We start from the raw sequence: 13024 nt of genomic DNA, 5'->3' as shown, positions 1-13024 counted from the left end.
CGGCGGAGTGACACCGGGGATGAACAGGACCGGGGACGGCGCTGCGTTCTGTGTTTTATGTCCTCTGCTGACGTTTTAACTGCGAGCAGATGTAGCTCTGCGCAGCCCGTGACTTATTTCCTGCATTTCTTTAGTCTCTCTTTCCAACCCCTTTTTTTCTTCTGTGTTCGCCCCGTTCTCTTTGCATTCCTTGCCTCCTTTCATTATTGTGTTTCTGTCATTTTTTATTTATTTTTTGCTGAATCCGATGTCTGTCAGGGTGGAGTTGCCTGGCTGCAGCTGCAGAACGATGGACGGGGGGTTTAAAATAACACGCTGCAGACGGGGATGACATCATCGGCGCATTCTTTTCACACTGAATAAGAAACAGGGAGAAGTAACAGGCGACTGAAACGGAGTCTCGTTCCCGTTGGTTTGGTCTCCAGCTCGGCCTCAGAGATGATCCATCAGGCTCAAACGCATCTCTCGTTCTTCGGCCTCATTACTCCAAGGACACACTCCTCTTTATCTGCTTTCAACTGTCAGTCAATCGCCGTTTAGGCCATGAAATATAACGAGGCGTTTGAGCGTCTCAGGTTGATTGTGTCTCTTTGGGGACCGATGGAAGGTCTTTGCCGGTGTAACAGAATAAAGTGAGACGGAAATTGATTTGATCTCAGTAAAGACGCAGTCAAATAGGAGTTTGAGATCGGATGGGTTTAAATAATTGAGAACAAGTGCTACATGTTTCTGTGAGGATAGTCTCGTCACGTTTCTCCCCTTGCGTGATGGATTTAGCCACAAGCTCGCATAAATGCCTTACAGGAGAGAGCTGGATGGTTTGTGAGCTTTTACAGTGTGCGGAGTGGGAGAGGTTCTCGTTCCCCCGCTGGCAGCGGTCCACCTCTCTTCTGGTAAGTCCTGCTTAAACAGAAGAGAGGAGGTCTTTCTTGGCCCCGAAGCTTAACGGTTCTGAGCCCCCCGTCTGGATCAGGCCCAGGTCTGGTGGAGCCGAGAGGCAGACGGAGGCCGGGGCGAACAGGAAACGCTGGAGAGCGGGAGAGCGGCGGCATCTCTCTGACCCAGATACTGGGAAGGCGAACTGTGCTGGACGCCAGCTGAGACACAACATAGCTCAGGAATGCAGCCCCCTCCTCCCTCTCTCCCTCCCTCCCTCCCCGAGTTGCTCTGTCACTTCTCTTCTGTGTCTTGTTTCGCTTCTATTACTTCACCTCATTCTTGTTAAACAGTCATGCAACACGTTTTTTAGTTTCCACTACCTTATCTGTACTCCTGAACTAGGGCTGTGCGATTAATCGATTTAAAATCTAAATCGGATTTATTAATCAAGACGATGTTAAAAAAAGGAAAATCGGAAAATCGATTTTCCTTTTTTGCAGCTGGCTGCATGCGTCTAGTCATCTTTGTTTGGTCAAGAAAATTGTTAATGTTGTCACTTTACTAAACTCAAGGAGGATTTACAGTATCTTTCAATTGCACTTCATTCCCAATAGGGACATTTGTTTGCTATTTTTCTTTAGAAATAAAGATAAAATCTTTGAAACAATGTATTCCATTGTCTTTTGTAGTTTTACCAAAAAAATCGAAATCGAAAATCAGGTTTTCAGAGAAAAAAATCAGGATTTTATTTTTGTCCAAAATCGCCCAGCCCTACCCTGAACCCCCAAATCGGGTTTTATTTCAGCAGATGAAGACATCAGCTCGCTCTAGTACGTACGTCCAGATGCTGTCATGATTGAAGCAATCATTTGTATGTCGATCCATCCTTCTCGTCTGGCGATGGAGTCGAGCTCTGATGCGGCGCCTCTCCAAGAGGAAAAATGAGAACAGGCTGAACAGTTGCCCGTATTGGATGGCATCGACTTCAGCTCGCTGTGCCAAATAATCGCTGATTAAATGGCTCCACGAACAGACTCCATCCAGGATTCAGAGCACTTACCCCCCCCAAAACCCCCTAAAATGAGCTTCCATTATGCAGTTTGCTGCCTCTGAAGGGGGTGTTTACAATCTCTGAATCAATGTTTCCTCTGCTAATGAAGGGCAAGGTGCATCGTGGGAGTGGATTCACAGAGGCGGAGAAGTGACATCCGCAGGAAAAGAAACGTCGATTTTACTCGTTGGATCCGTGGAGCATCTCGGGCCGATGCGCACACACACACACACACACACACACACACACACACACACACACACCCACACACACACACACACGTGTAATGGCGTGTGCATAAAACCCGCTCAGACAGTCGGATGAGCTCTGCTCCTCAGATGGCTCGGCGTGAGGACGCGCTGGCGAGAAAGGCCCGCAGGCTCATGTAAAGTGTTTTATTTAGTGCGTGCAGATTGTGTCACTGCCGTTATATTATACTGCCTACATGCTCGTCGTCTGTGGAAAACAGGAGAGGCTCCTCTCCAGTGAAGCGAGAGAACATCGCCCTTTAAACGAAGCCTGCCGCAGCTCCAAGCCGAGCAACATGTGGGAGGGAGACGATTAAGCGCCTGTCCTCTCCTCCCTCATCCTCACCTTCTGCCTTTTTTCCAAACATCCACACTCCTCATAACCCCCTCCTTTTCCTCCTGACCTCCATCTAAGCCCCCTGGGTCCGGTCTTGGTTCACTGGCATGTTTGTAAAAAGGAAAATAACTTAATCAGAAGATGACACACACACACACATAAAAAAAAGAAGAAGAGTCAAAAAGAGCTTTGTAGAGCAGGTTCATACGTGGGCAGCTCGTTCTATAAACGACCCTCGTTATTCTGGTGCGATTCATTTAGCAACAAGCTGCTGTGATTAGTTTCCATCCAGAGAGAAAGGAAATGGTTTGACGTCAGTGAAATGTTCCCCCGTTTTTAAATAGGACAACCAGAGTTGTGTTTCCAGCGTCTGCTCCACCGATGGCCGGGTCAACGACCGCTTGTACCGATACCAGTAAAGAAGTGTTTGTGTGACCGAGTGGCTCAAGTTTCTCTTATAGATACGATAAAAAATGAGATTCCTGCAAGATGCTTGGGAATATTTAAAGTATCTGCGATGATCCTTAGCTTTCTTAACGCAGTCGGTTGGTTTCGGCTCTGTAGCATCTTTACTTCACTTCACTGTGCCGTGTGAAGAACACAAACATGGAGCGGCGTAATTGACTACGTTTACATGCAGTCAAAATTCGGGTTATTGCTAATATTCCGGTTACTGAAACATTCGGAAGAACGTGATGGCGCAATTAGCGTCATTTCCGCTTCTTCTTCCTGTATCCAAATTCAAAACAAATGCTGCTTCGCGCAACTTTTCGCTCACCTTCTTGTAAATCTCGCTATCCCGGTACTTTCTACCGTCTACAAATGCCAAAATGTTCATATCCTTCATTACATTTATGAAGTGATTAGTCTCCTCCTCACTCCAAAAGTGTGGCGTGGTCTTGTGTTTCTCCGTGTTTATAAGAACTTCCTGGACTCAAAAGACCAGGATTCCTTGTGAACAGAGCATGTGCAAAAAACAAATTCATGTTCCGTTTGATGGGGATATTCCTTTTGGCGTTTACATGACCGAATATTCGGGTTTTAAAAGGAGTAACCCAGGGGTCATATTCGGGTTTTTAAAAACCGGAATATGAGCAAATTCGGGTTATTCAAAGGGGTTATTGGTGTTTACATGGCCATGCAAATTCGGGTTATTGTCAATATTCGGGTTTTAAAAGGAGTAACCCAGGGGTCATATTCAGGTTTTTAAAAACCGGAATATGAGCAAATTCGGGTTATTCAAAGGGGTTATTGGTGTTTACATGGCCATGCAAATTCGGGTTATTGTCAATATTCGGGTTTTAAAAGGGTTATTGACTGCATGTAAACGTAGTCATTGTTTTCAGGTAGTTTTTTTTACATTGCGACGCTGATCTGTGGTGGGAGGTATAAGCGGGGGCTGAACGGGTGAGTTGACAGTGTAGAAAGTACTAACCGGGGTGGAAGGACGGCTGCAGACGTCACGCAGAGGACAAGATCAGTCCGTAGTGGCGACAGTGAGAGGTGAGGTCACCTGACAGGAAGCCTCTGACAGCAAAAGCTTGTCACAGGATGTTCGGGTCGTATTACAAACTCGCAGTGCGAGCTATTCGATACATCTATCCCTCAGAAACTCCCTCTTCCAGCGGTGGCAATGCTGCAGACTCTGAAACTGAGACCAACACCACTGTGTGGAACTCAAACCTGCAACCAGGTAGAAACTTAACCAGAGACCTCGGAGGCTTGTAGCCGAATGTTCGCGATGAAACAGAGCTCCAGGTCTCATGTCCGTGACAGTGGAGGGAGCAAGGCCATTTAGCATTTTTTTTAAAGTAAAGCTAATAATAGGTAATAATAATTAAAGCTGCAAGCAGCGATGAACGGGCCCTCGCACCCTCGTGCACGTTAAGGCTGCAGTGGAAGCTTGTATGAGTTGCATGTAGATTCTTCAGGCCTGGACATTTAGAGGATGACACCAGCCACGACTCTCTATATCAAACCATTCAAAAGTTATGGCAGAAAGTAGGAACTATCAGATATCGACCAATCAGAAGAAGGGGCGGGGCTAATTTGCACCAATTAAGGTGAAGGAGTCAAAACCGAGTCCGATGACACCACCCACGACTATGTATGTCAAACCATTTAAAGGTTATGGCAGAAAATAGGATCTATCAAATATCGACCAATCAGAAGAAGGGACGGGGCTAATTCATGCCATGAGTTGCGACATGATACAGGTGTGTACCGATTTTCGTGGATGTACCTCAAACCGTATTATGGGGCTTGAGGCACAAATCTTTTTCTGTCTGGACCAATCAGATGAAGGGGGGGCGCGCTTTTTGGCGTCTAGCGTTGCCACGGTAACGCTTTTGACAGAGAAAAGTAATGCACGTCGTCGCAGGATGGAGACGCACATTTTGATGTATAAACACACCTGGGTGCACGTTACGGTTCAGCCCGTATTAACTGCCGAAGGAATGGCATAAATTGCGCCAAAATTACACGATTAATTAAAAATGGCCGACTTCCTGTTTGGTTTCGGCCATGGCGCCAAGAGACTTTTCTTTAAGTTGTGCCATGATACAGGTGTGTACCGATTTTCGTGCATGTACGTCAAACCGTATTGTGGGGCTTGAGGCACAAAGTTTTCTAGGGGGCGCTGTTGAGCCATTTTGCCACGCCAATTAGTGCAAACCATGAAATATCAAATTTTTCGCCAGGCCTGGCTTGCATGCAAAATTTGGTGACTTTTGGGGAACGTTTAGGGGGGCAAAAAGGCCCTCATTTCGTCGAAAAAAGAAAGAAAGAAAAAAAAAAATTCCTACAGATACAATAGACCCTTCGCACTGTAAGTGCTCGGGCCCTAATAATAGATTTTATTTATAGAGCACTTTTCATTCAGAGAGTGCTTACAAGATTAAAATGAATTAAAAACAAGTAAAAAAAAAATATCAATAAATATCAATCAAAATCAATAAAATTAAGAAATTTAAGAACTCAGAGACGGAAAAGTGGCAAACAAACACGCCAACGTCCTCTCCTCTCTCCTCTCCTTAGCAGTTAAAAGCTTTCCTGAGTAGGAAGGTTTTTAGGCCTGTTTTAAAATTGTCCAAGTTCTGTGGAGCCCTCAATGGTGCAGAGTCTTGTTTGTTGGACTCGGAGGAGCAGGCTGCCTGTATCTGAGGGACCGGGTGGAGGTTTGTGGAGTGATGAGGTCTTGTAGATATGGTGGTGCTTTTCCATGTCCACATTAGCTAGCCAGATGTCCCACTCTTGAGTTGACCACGCCCACTTTGGGACCGTGGAAGAAGAGGCGTCTTGCTGAAAATTCCCTGCAAGGAGATTGTAAAAGTGAGGCGCTGGAGGACGAAACCGGTCGTTTGTGATAATTACTTCATCGCAGGTGGGCCAGAGAGGTCACTAAAAGTCACTAAAATGAGATCCACGAGAGCCATAAATGCATCACCTTGAAATGAAATAATCCAGCTATCGACGTCTCCATGACGACCGTTCAGATTTGATGAGTTGTTTCCATCCAGAAAGGGACGGTAACTTTGTAAAAGGGGGCGGTAACACCTGTAACCGGTTTCGTCATGTGCACGATGTCATCTGCAGACTTTGGATGGAGAATAAGCGACCCTGAAGACCACTAGGTCAGCAGCGCCTGCTGCTCCACCTCCACGTTTGTGACATTTACGTCTTTGCAAGTCATAAAATCTGAGTTACGCTCTCCGCTGTGGATTTAAGATTGACATTTGTGTAGAAAGGCCGCGGCAGGAGGCTGTTCATGCGTTCACTATGGCAACAATCCACTCAGATCAGGCGCCTCCGCCTTCATTAGCGGCGTGCCGGGATCCTCTGCTCGGAGGGACGGACCAAAGAACACCCACTCCTCGTGGCGGGTTCATCTGAGGAGTCCATCCATTATTCATGCTGTTACGGGGGCCTCCGCAGGTTTCATTGGGCCCCCGGCCCCTCGGCGCCCACCACACCAAATTGTCCAACTCGCTCAAGGCAACACGGATCGCTTTTAAGATTTTTCATGAGAGGAAATACGCAGAGGAATAAGATAAATCCCCCACAATCCCCCCTCCTCTCGCTGGAGTTCTCCTGAGTTGCTGCAGCGTGACGCGAGCATGTGACTGCCCCCCCACCCCCTAAATCCACACGGCTATATTTATCATTACAGCTTATTAAGGCGCCGTGACAGCAATCCACCTCGTTTCAAAGCTACATACCAGACGGTGGATGTATAAACACAGGAACGCTCGCAGAAACTTGGGATCCAGCTCGTGTGAATTCAGGCAACGAAATGACAACTTTTTTTTTTTTTTGGCCTGGCGTCTGCAGGAAGCGGCAGAGAGGCAGGAGGAGGGGATTACCGGGACACGGGGAGGAGAAAAGATTTGCTCATGGGAAGGGGCCAAAAAGGAAAACACAGCTAAGACTCCAGATGTGGAAACACCCTGTACACACATGCAAACTCCAGCGCACAAACACACACACACACAGTCGGAGGCGGGGGCGAAGGAGGAGGTGACCAGGGTCAAACAAGCGGCCCGCCGAGCGCCGCTTGGCATCCCGTGATTGGTTGCTCTGCAACAGCGGTGACCTCATTTTCTGAGTCTGTTTGCAATTTTCTAAAAAACTAAACAGAAAAGACGTCGGAACAACAAATGAGGAATGTTTACAAGAGCAGACGAGAGTGAATTAAAGTTGTAGAGGAGACGGTCTGAGGCTGAACCGCGAACAAATGTTCTGTTTTATTATATTTCCCATCTTCGTTTGTTTAAATGTTAAACCTTAGTTCTCACAAATCGTTAAAACACGGTCATAAATGCTGTTTCACTCCGTGTGATTACGATGATCTCACGCAATTGTGAGAATGTATCGTCAAATTTATCGTCAAACGTGGCCGAGGTGGGTCAGTGAGCCTCTTTTTAACGTCACAAACGCAAAAATCAATGCTCACCTCTGAGACTCCGCCCTCCCGTGTTTAAAGACGCAGACCCAGCGGATGTTGGCGGCTCCAGACTCATCTCCAGCTTGTCTGTCCACCATAAGGTTCTTGAAACTCTTCAGAATGAACAACTGAAAGTTTCTGTCTTATTAGACTGTCCATCAGGACAGAGAACGACTTCAGCAGCTTTTAAAGTCAAGACTGATTTCATCGAACCTTTGGAAAGCAAGTAATGCTGTGCAGCCCTTTTTTTTTAATGATCTTTTTAAGGCTTTTGACATAGTGGATCACGCAATACTAAAGTCTTATTACGCTCATCTATCAAGTTAATCTTTGGTCTGCTCCCCACTTAGTCCTTGAATCTGCTCCAAAGACTTAAAGCTTAAAGCTATTCACCCCAAATGGCTGCATTGAATTAAGAAATAAGTTTTAAATCAGCGAGATGTAAAGAAGCTGGTTTCACTTAATGAATTCAGTCAAACTGTAAGGGTATTGGAGTCTAAAAGAAGCCTGGTTTAGCCATAACACGAATATTGTCTCCTAAGCTTCCACTTCCACTGGTACAGAATGTACCGAGCAAGTTGCAGCGGATCTTTGGTGATTTAATCTTAATAATTTGGGTTTAATTAAGCTTTTTATAGTTCCTTTATATGATATTTAATATGACACACTTGAAAAAAAAGAAGGGATTTACATGTGAAGACTGATTAAATTGAGGTTTCAGAAATGTCTTATTGGTTGTGATTTCACGTTTTTATTGATTGTTCAGACTAGGCCTGTGTTGAAAAAATAGATTTCCCAATTCTAGATCAATTCTCATATTAATTCCTAAAAATCGATTCATATGTCTAAAGATCGATTTATTTATTTATTTATTTTTTCTTTTATTTATTTATGTATTTTTTTTTTCATCATTACATTACAACTTTTGGTTATTTTTTTGTTTATCCCCAAAAAAGGAATGTTTTGTTGGACACGAGAATAACTGGTGCCATGTTTTTGCCTTTAAATATGTTTAAAGGTATGAAAACATTAAAGTGTTAGGTTATAATAGCATAAATTGTCTATATTTCATTACTTTATATACTGTCTTGGGGTTACATTTGCAAAAAATGCTAAAAACCAAATGCTCAAAAATTAAAAACCAAAATAGACCGAAAATGGAACAAATAAAAACGGAATGTGGGAAAAAATAAAACCGATTTCATACGTCTCTGTTTCCTCCCTGGATCTGTTTGATAATTCTGCCACACGATGTTTCTGAAAGCAGTTCTATCAGCATTCTGGGAGCTGATTGGTCCTTACAGCATCATTAGCTGCCAATACTTGCTGTTTAATCTCAATATGATACTATTAGTAATATTTTGCATAACTGCAGTCATATAATTCATGCAACAGCTCAAAAAACAGTTTTAATAACACTAACCCAAATCAATATCGGAACCGAATCGGATCGAATCAAATCTCGATAATCGATTCTGAATCTTAAGAATCGGAATCGAATCAACTCTTGACATTTTAATCGATCCCCAGCCCTAGTTCAGACTTGTTAACCACTTCCACAGATGCAACAGCACCACCCTGTGTGCCCAAGCTGCAACTATCTCTAACGTGTCACCGATGTGTCTTTCGTGTCATCCAGGAGCCGCAGAGCAAAAGCAAAGTGTGCGCCAACGTGTTCTGCGGCGCCGGCAGGGAGTGTGCCGTCAACGAGAAGGGGGAGCCCAGCTGCCTGTGCATCGAGGTGAGGGTTGCCTTCGCGGTTTCCGCCTGGCAGAAACAGAAACTCCACTTTCCATTTCCTTCTCACTCGGGTTTTGTTCCTCTGTCTCCTCAGAGTTGTAAACCACACAAAAGGTCGGTGTGCGGCAGCAACAGCAAGACCTACAGGAATCACTGCGAGCTGCACAGGGACGCTTGTCTGACCGGCTTGAAGATCCAAGTGGCCCACGAAGGACACTGTCAGGGTACAAGCACAAGCTCATCGCCGCAGACGCTCACTCTTCTTCATTTTCATTCTTTCATGTGAATGTTAAAGTCTTTTTTGAAGGGATTTCTTTCTCTTATGTGGGTGGCTTTAGAGCTTCTCATAATCCCCCTCATGGCGTCCAATGACTTAGGTGTAACTCATTTAATGCATGCAAAGCCACGGATATTCAAATGCGGCCCGCCTCTATCTCCGCCGGTCGCCACGTTGCAGCTGCTTACCCTTCGACTCTGCTGCAGCTCTCCTCGCTTGCTGGCTCGACCGCCTTATCAGACGGTTAATAACGTGTTGCTAATGTCAGATAAACTCTGGTCCTGATCGCCACCTCTGATAAATCCCACTGAGCTCCTCCACCTCCACGCCTGTGACTGAGAATATGTGTTTAAACTCGTTATGTCCAGTTAAAAGTAAAAAAAATAAATAAAATTTAAATCTAATCCATAAACACTGCTGTGATTTAATTAAAAATGAATATATAATGCAATGAATATTGCATTATATTTAGTCTCATAAAATAAGCTAAACTAATCTTCAATGCCACTTTGATGTCTTTGTTATCTTGATTCTTCTTTGTTACAAAAATGGTATAATCCAGTGTGACAACAACACAGAAACAGTTGCAGAGCAAATAATAAAGATATAATTTCCATTTGGGATGTTAAAAAGTATTGTTGAAGTGAATAAAGTTACAGAAAAAACGCTGACAGAAGGTCCATTAACAGGCGCCTTGGACGTGGGAATCATTTGTGATATCAAGGAAAGTGTTGTTTTTTTTAAATGATGCCAGAAAAACAACAAATCAATGCGACACAAAGGAACTTCTGCAACATTTAGCTCAGAGGCTCCCCCTAGAGGTGTGGAGGTTTTATGACGCTGTGCAAGATTCACTCGTCAAGTCATTCTCATTTTCTCTTCCATTGTTACTTTCTCGAGTCTTTTTGATGATGATGTCTGTAACCCGGAGTCCAAACATAATTTAGGTGGTTTTGCTGTAAGTAGGGACCATGAGACTTTCTTAAAAAAAAAAAGAAATCAGTATTCCTGGTGCTTTAAAGTCGCTCTGTGTTGCAATACCACTTCTCACCACAAGGGGGCGTATGCTGTAGATCTGCTGTGTCGCCCACAGAGCCACTAACAATGCTGCCTTAATGAGTGGGGACGGTCCGGCATGTCCTGTAGCAGCCCTTTGTCCTACTGGAGATGCACTTCAGTGTGTGTTTATACCGCCCCCGTGTGGTCAGAGGGGGTATTGTTACATGGAGCTGCTTCAACAAGCCAGAAATGGACTAAACATTCAAGAACTAATCACATTTATGCCACTTTTTAAACAGCTATGTGGACTCGGGGATCAGATGCGTGAAAGATGCACAATTGATTACTGTTTTGACCATTTTAACATCAGACTGCACTTATATGAGTATTTCAGTAACAGCACCAACTCCCATAGTAACATTTCCTGCCAGTTTGACAAACTGAGCTTTTTCTCTAACCTGGCTGCCCATGTGATCTCTGAACATGTGATCTCTGCACATGGACTCTTTCATGGACACAATAAAGCGAGGTGATTGGGTTCGTAGTGAAACATTAAAGGTCACCATGCGAAACTGCCAACGAGCCGTTCCGCTCACACCGCTGACCTCAACTTATCATTTCATTATTAGATGATAAGGTGCCACATCTAATAATGGCAGCTTATCTGGACTGAACTCCCCCCCAACCATACGCTCATTGTGTCACGGGTGTCGTGAACATTGATCAACGTCGTTATGGTTACGTCACATTCCCATTCTTCTGCACCTTTGGCCTTCGCTAGTGACCACAAATCTGAAATCTTTTTCTTTCTTTTTTTTTAGAAAAGAAATCAAAGCAGGCAGCCGCCAGTCCAGGTGAGCATGTGTCTCCTCTTTGCATTTATGTACTGCACTTCACACAGTTCGGTGGGAAGGGCGTAAAGAAAAAGGACGAGAGTCGGTCACTGTTGAGACAACATTTATCCTTGGGGGTATTAATTATCGCTTCTGACCTTTGGAAATATTTCCTCCACCGCTGCAGTGGTGTGCTACGCCGCCGACCGCAACGAGCTGCGGAGTCGTGTGATCCAGTGGCTGCAGACCGAGGTCGTTCCAGACGGCTGGTTTGTCAAGGGCTCCAACTTCTCCGAAATCCTGCACAAGTACTTCAAGGTAGGCCTCCTTTCGCCGGCGGCGCCCGAACCCCTGCCTGTGCTAGTGCACGTCCCTCCTCCGAGCCCGATTATTGGGCTGGCGGACACGCCAAGCGTGTCAACTGAAGGTTGTAATTCCCTTTAATGAGGACCTCTGTTCTCCAGAGGAGGACCCCCGCCTCTCTGACCTGAATGATATTAAGGACAAGGGGCAGATGGGGCTTTGAAGTTCGCTGAAATAGAAGTATCTCGCTGTTTCTTTCTGCATTATGAGAGACGTTTGCGCACTTTCTGAGAGTGCAGGGAAAGTTTTTGCATCATCTTTGTTGCACAAGCTTACAAAAATTATTAAATAATGACGAGTCCGGCGCTCACACTCCTAAACTACCTCGACAGCCTCATTACGCAGCCCCTCCAGAGCGTGAATATTTACTTCAGTCATATGAAAATGTAGGCCAGAAATAAGTAGAATGTCTCATGTTGGGCCACAACTCTGTCTCCTTTTGGAAATACAATCCAACAACAGTGCAGACTTTAAATAAGGCCAGTGCTTGAGTGGCTCTTGGCGAGCTGAATCAGAATTACAGCACGGTTGTCATGGTATTTTTTCAGAGCGAGTGCAAGTTCACTCGTCTTGCACGTTAATTTTCACGGCCCACATGAGACGTATCGAACAAAACGTGACAAGCGTGATTTTCTGCCACACCTTCACAGGTAAGGCAAGGCAAGGCAAGTTTATTTGTATAGCACAATTCAACACAAGGTATTCAAAGTGCTTTACAACAACATTAAAAGCGGCAAGACACAATTAAACAGTAAAAACGAATAAAATTATAAGAAAAGAGGTAAAATAATAAAAAGCACACGTTAAAAAGTAAGGGCAGTAGAGTACAGCAGGTAAGTATTTGTTGATCAAGTCGGCCTGTTGATCAGGCCGACTTGCCACATCCCAATGTCTTAATGTTTTTCAATGTTTTGTATTTATATTTATTGTACATATCTATAGTATTATTATGCAATTTTATACAATGTTCTTTTTTATTTCTAGCACTCCCCTTCTCCTTTCCCCTCAAAGTGCTGTACAGTAATGTTTTTAGGCCCGATTTGAAGGAGCTGACAGTTGGAGCAGACCTCAGGTCTACAGGAAGTTTGTTCCACCGGTGAGGAGCAGAATAACTGAACGCTGCCTCACCTTGCTTGGTTCTGGTTCTGGAACCACAACAAACCAGATCCAGATGAACCTCAGGGGTCTGGGAGCTTCATAGGAACTAACAGATCCAGCATGTATTTTGATCCAAGACCATTCAGTGGCCATTCAGTAGACCAGCAGTAAGATTTTAAACTCTATCCTTTGACTCACTGGAAGCCAGTGTAGTGATTTCATGACCGGTGTAATATGGTCCAGTTTCCTGGTGTTTG

At 44.6% G+C, this 13024-nt stretch overlaps 1 protein-coding gene across 1 annotated transcript in view; it reads left to right on the top strand.

The window, feature by feature from the left end:
• Positions 1-13024, top strand: part of LOC133445866 (follistatin-related protein 1-like) — a 32330-nt gene that overhangs the window by 10510 nt on the left and 8796 nt on the right. Inside the window, exons 3-6 of the mRNA XM_061723366.1 lie at positions 9097-9198; positions 9292-9421; positions 11295-11327; positions 11494-11624. Coding sequence (XP_061579350.1) covers positions 9097-9198; positions 9292-9421; positions 11295-11327; positions 11494-11624 — 396 coding nt within the window. The remainder of the gene's footprint in view (positions 1-9096; positions 9199-9291; positions 9422-11294; positions 11328-11493; positions 11625-13024) is intronic.

The sequence above is a fragment of the Cololabis saira genome, chromosome 6 (genome assembly GCF_033807715.1).
Source record: "Cololabis saira isolate AMF1-May2022 chromosome 6, fColSai1.1, whole genome shotgun sequence".
Lineage (NCBI taxonomy): Eukaryota > Metazoa > Chordata > Actinopteri > Beloniformes > Belonidae > Cololabis > Cololabis saira.
The sequence above is the reverse complement of the archived record's forward strand: the minus strand, read 5'-3'. Positions and strand labels throughout refer to the sequence as shown.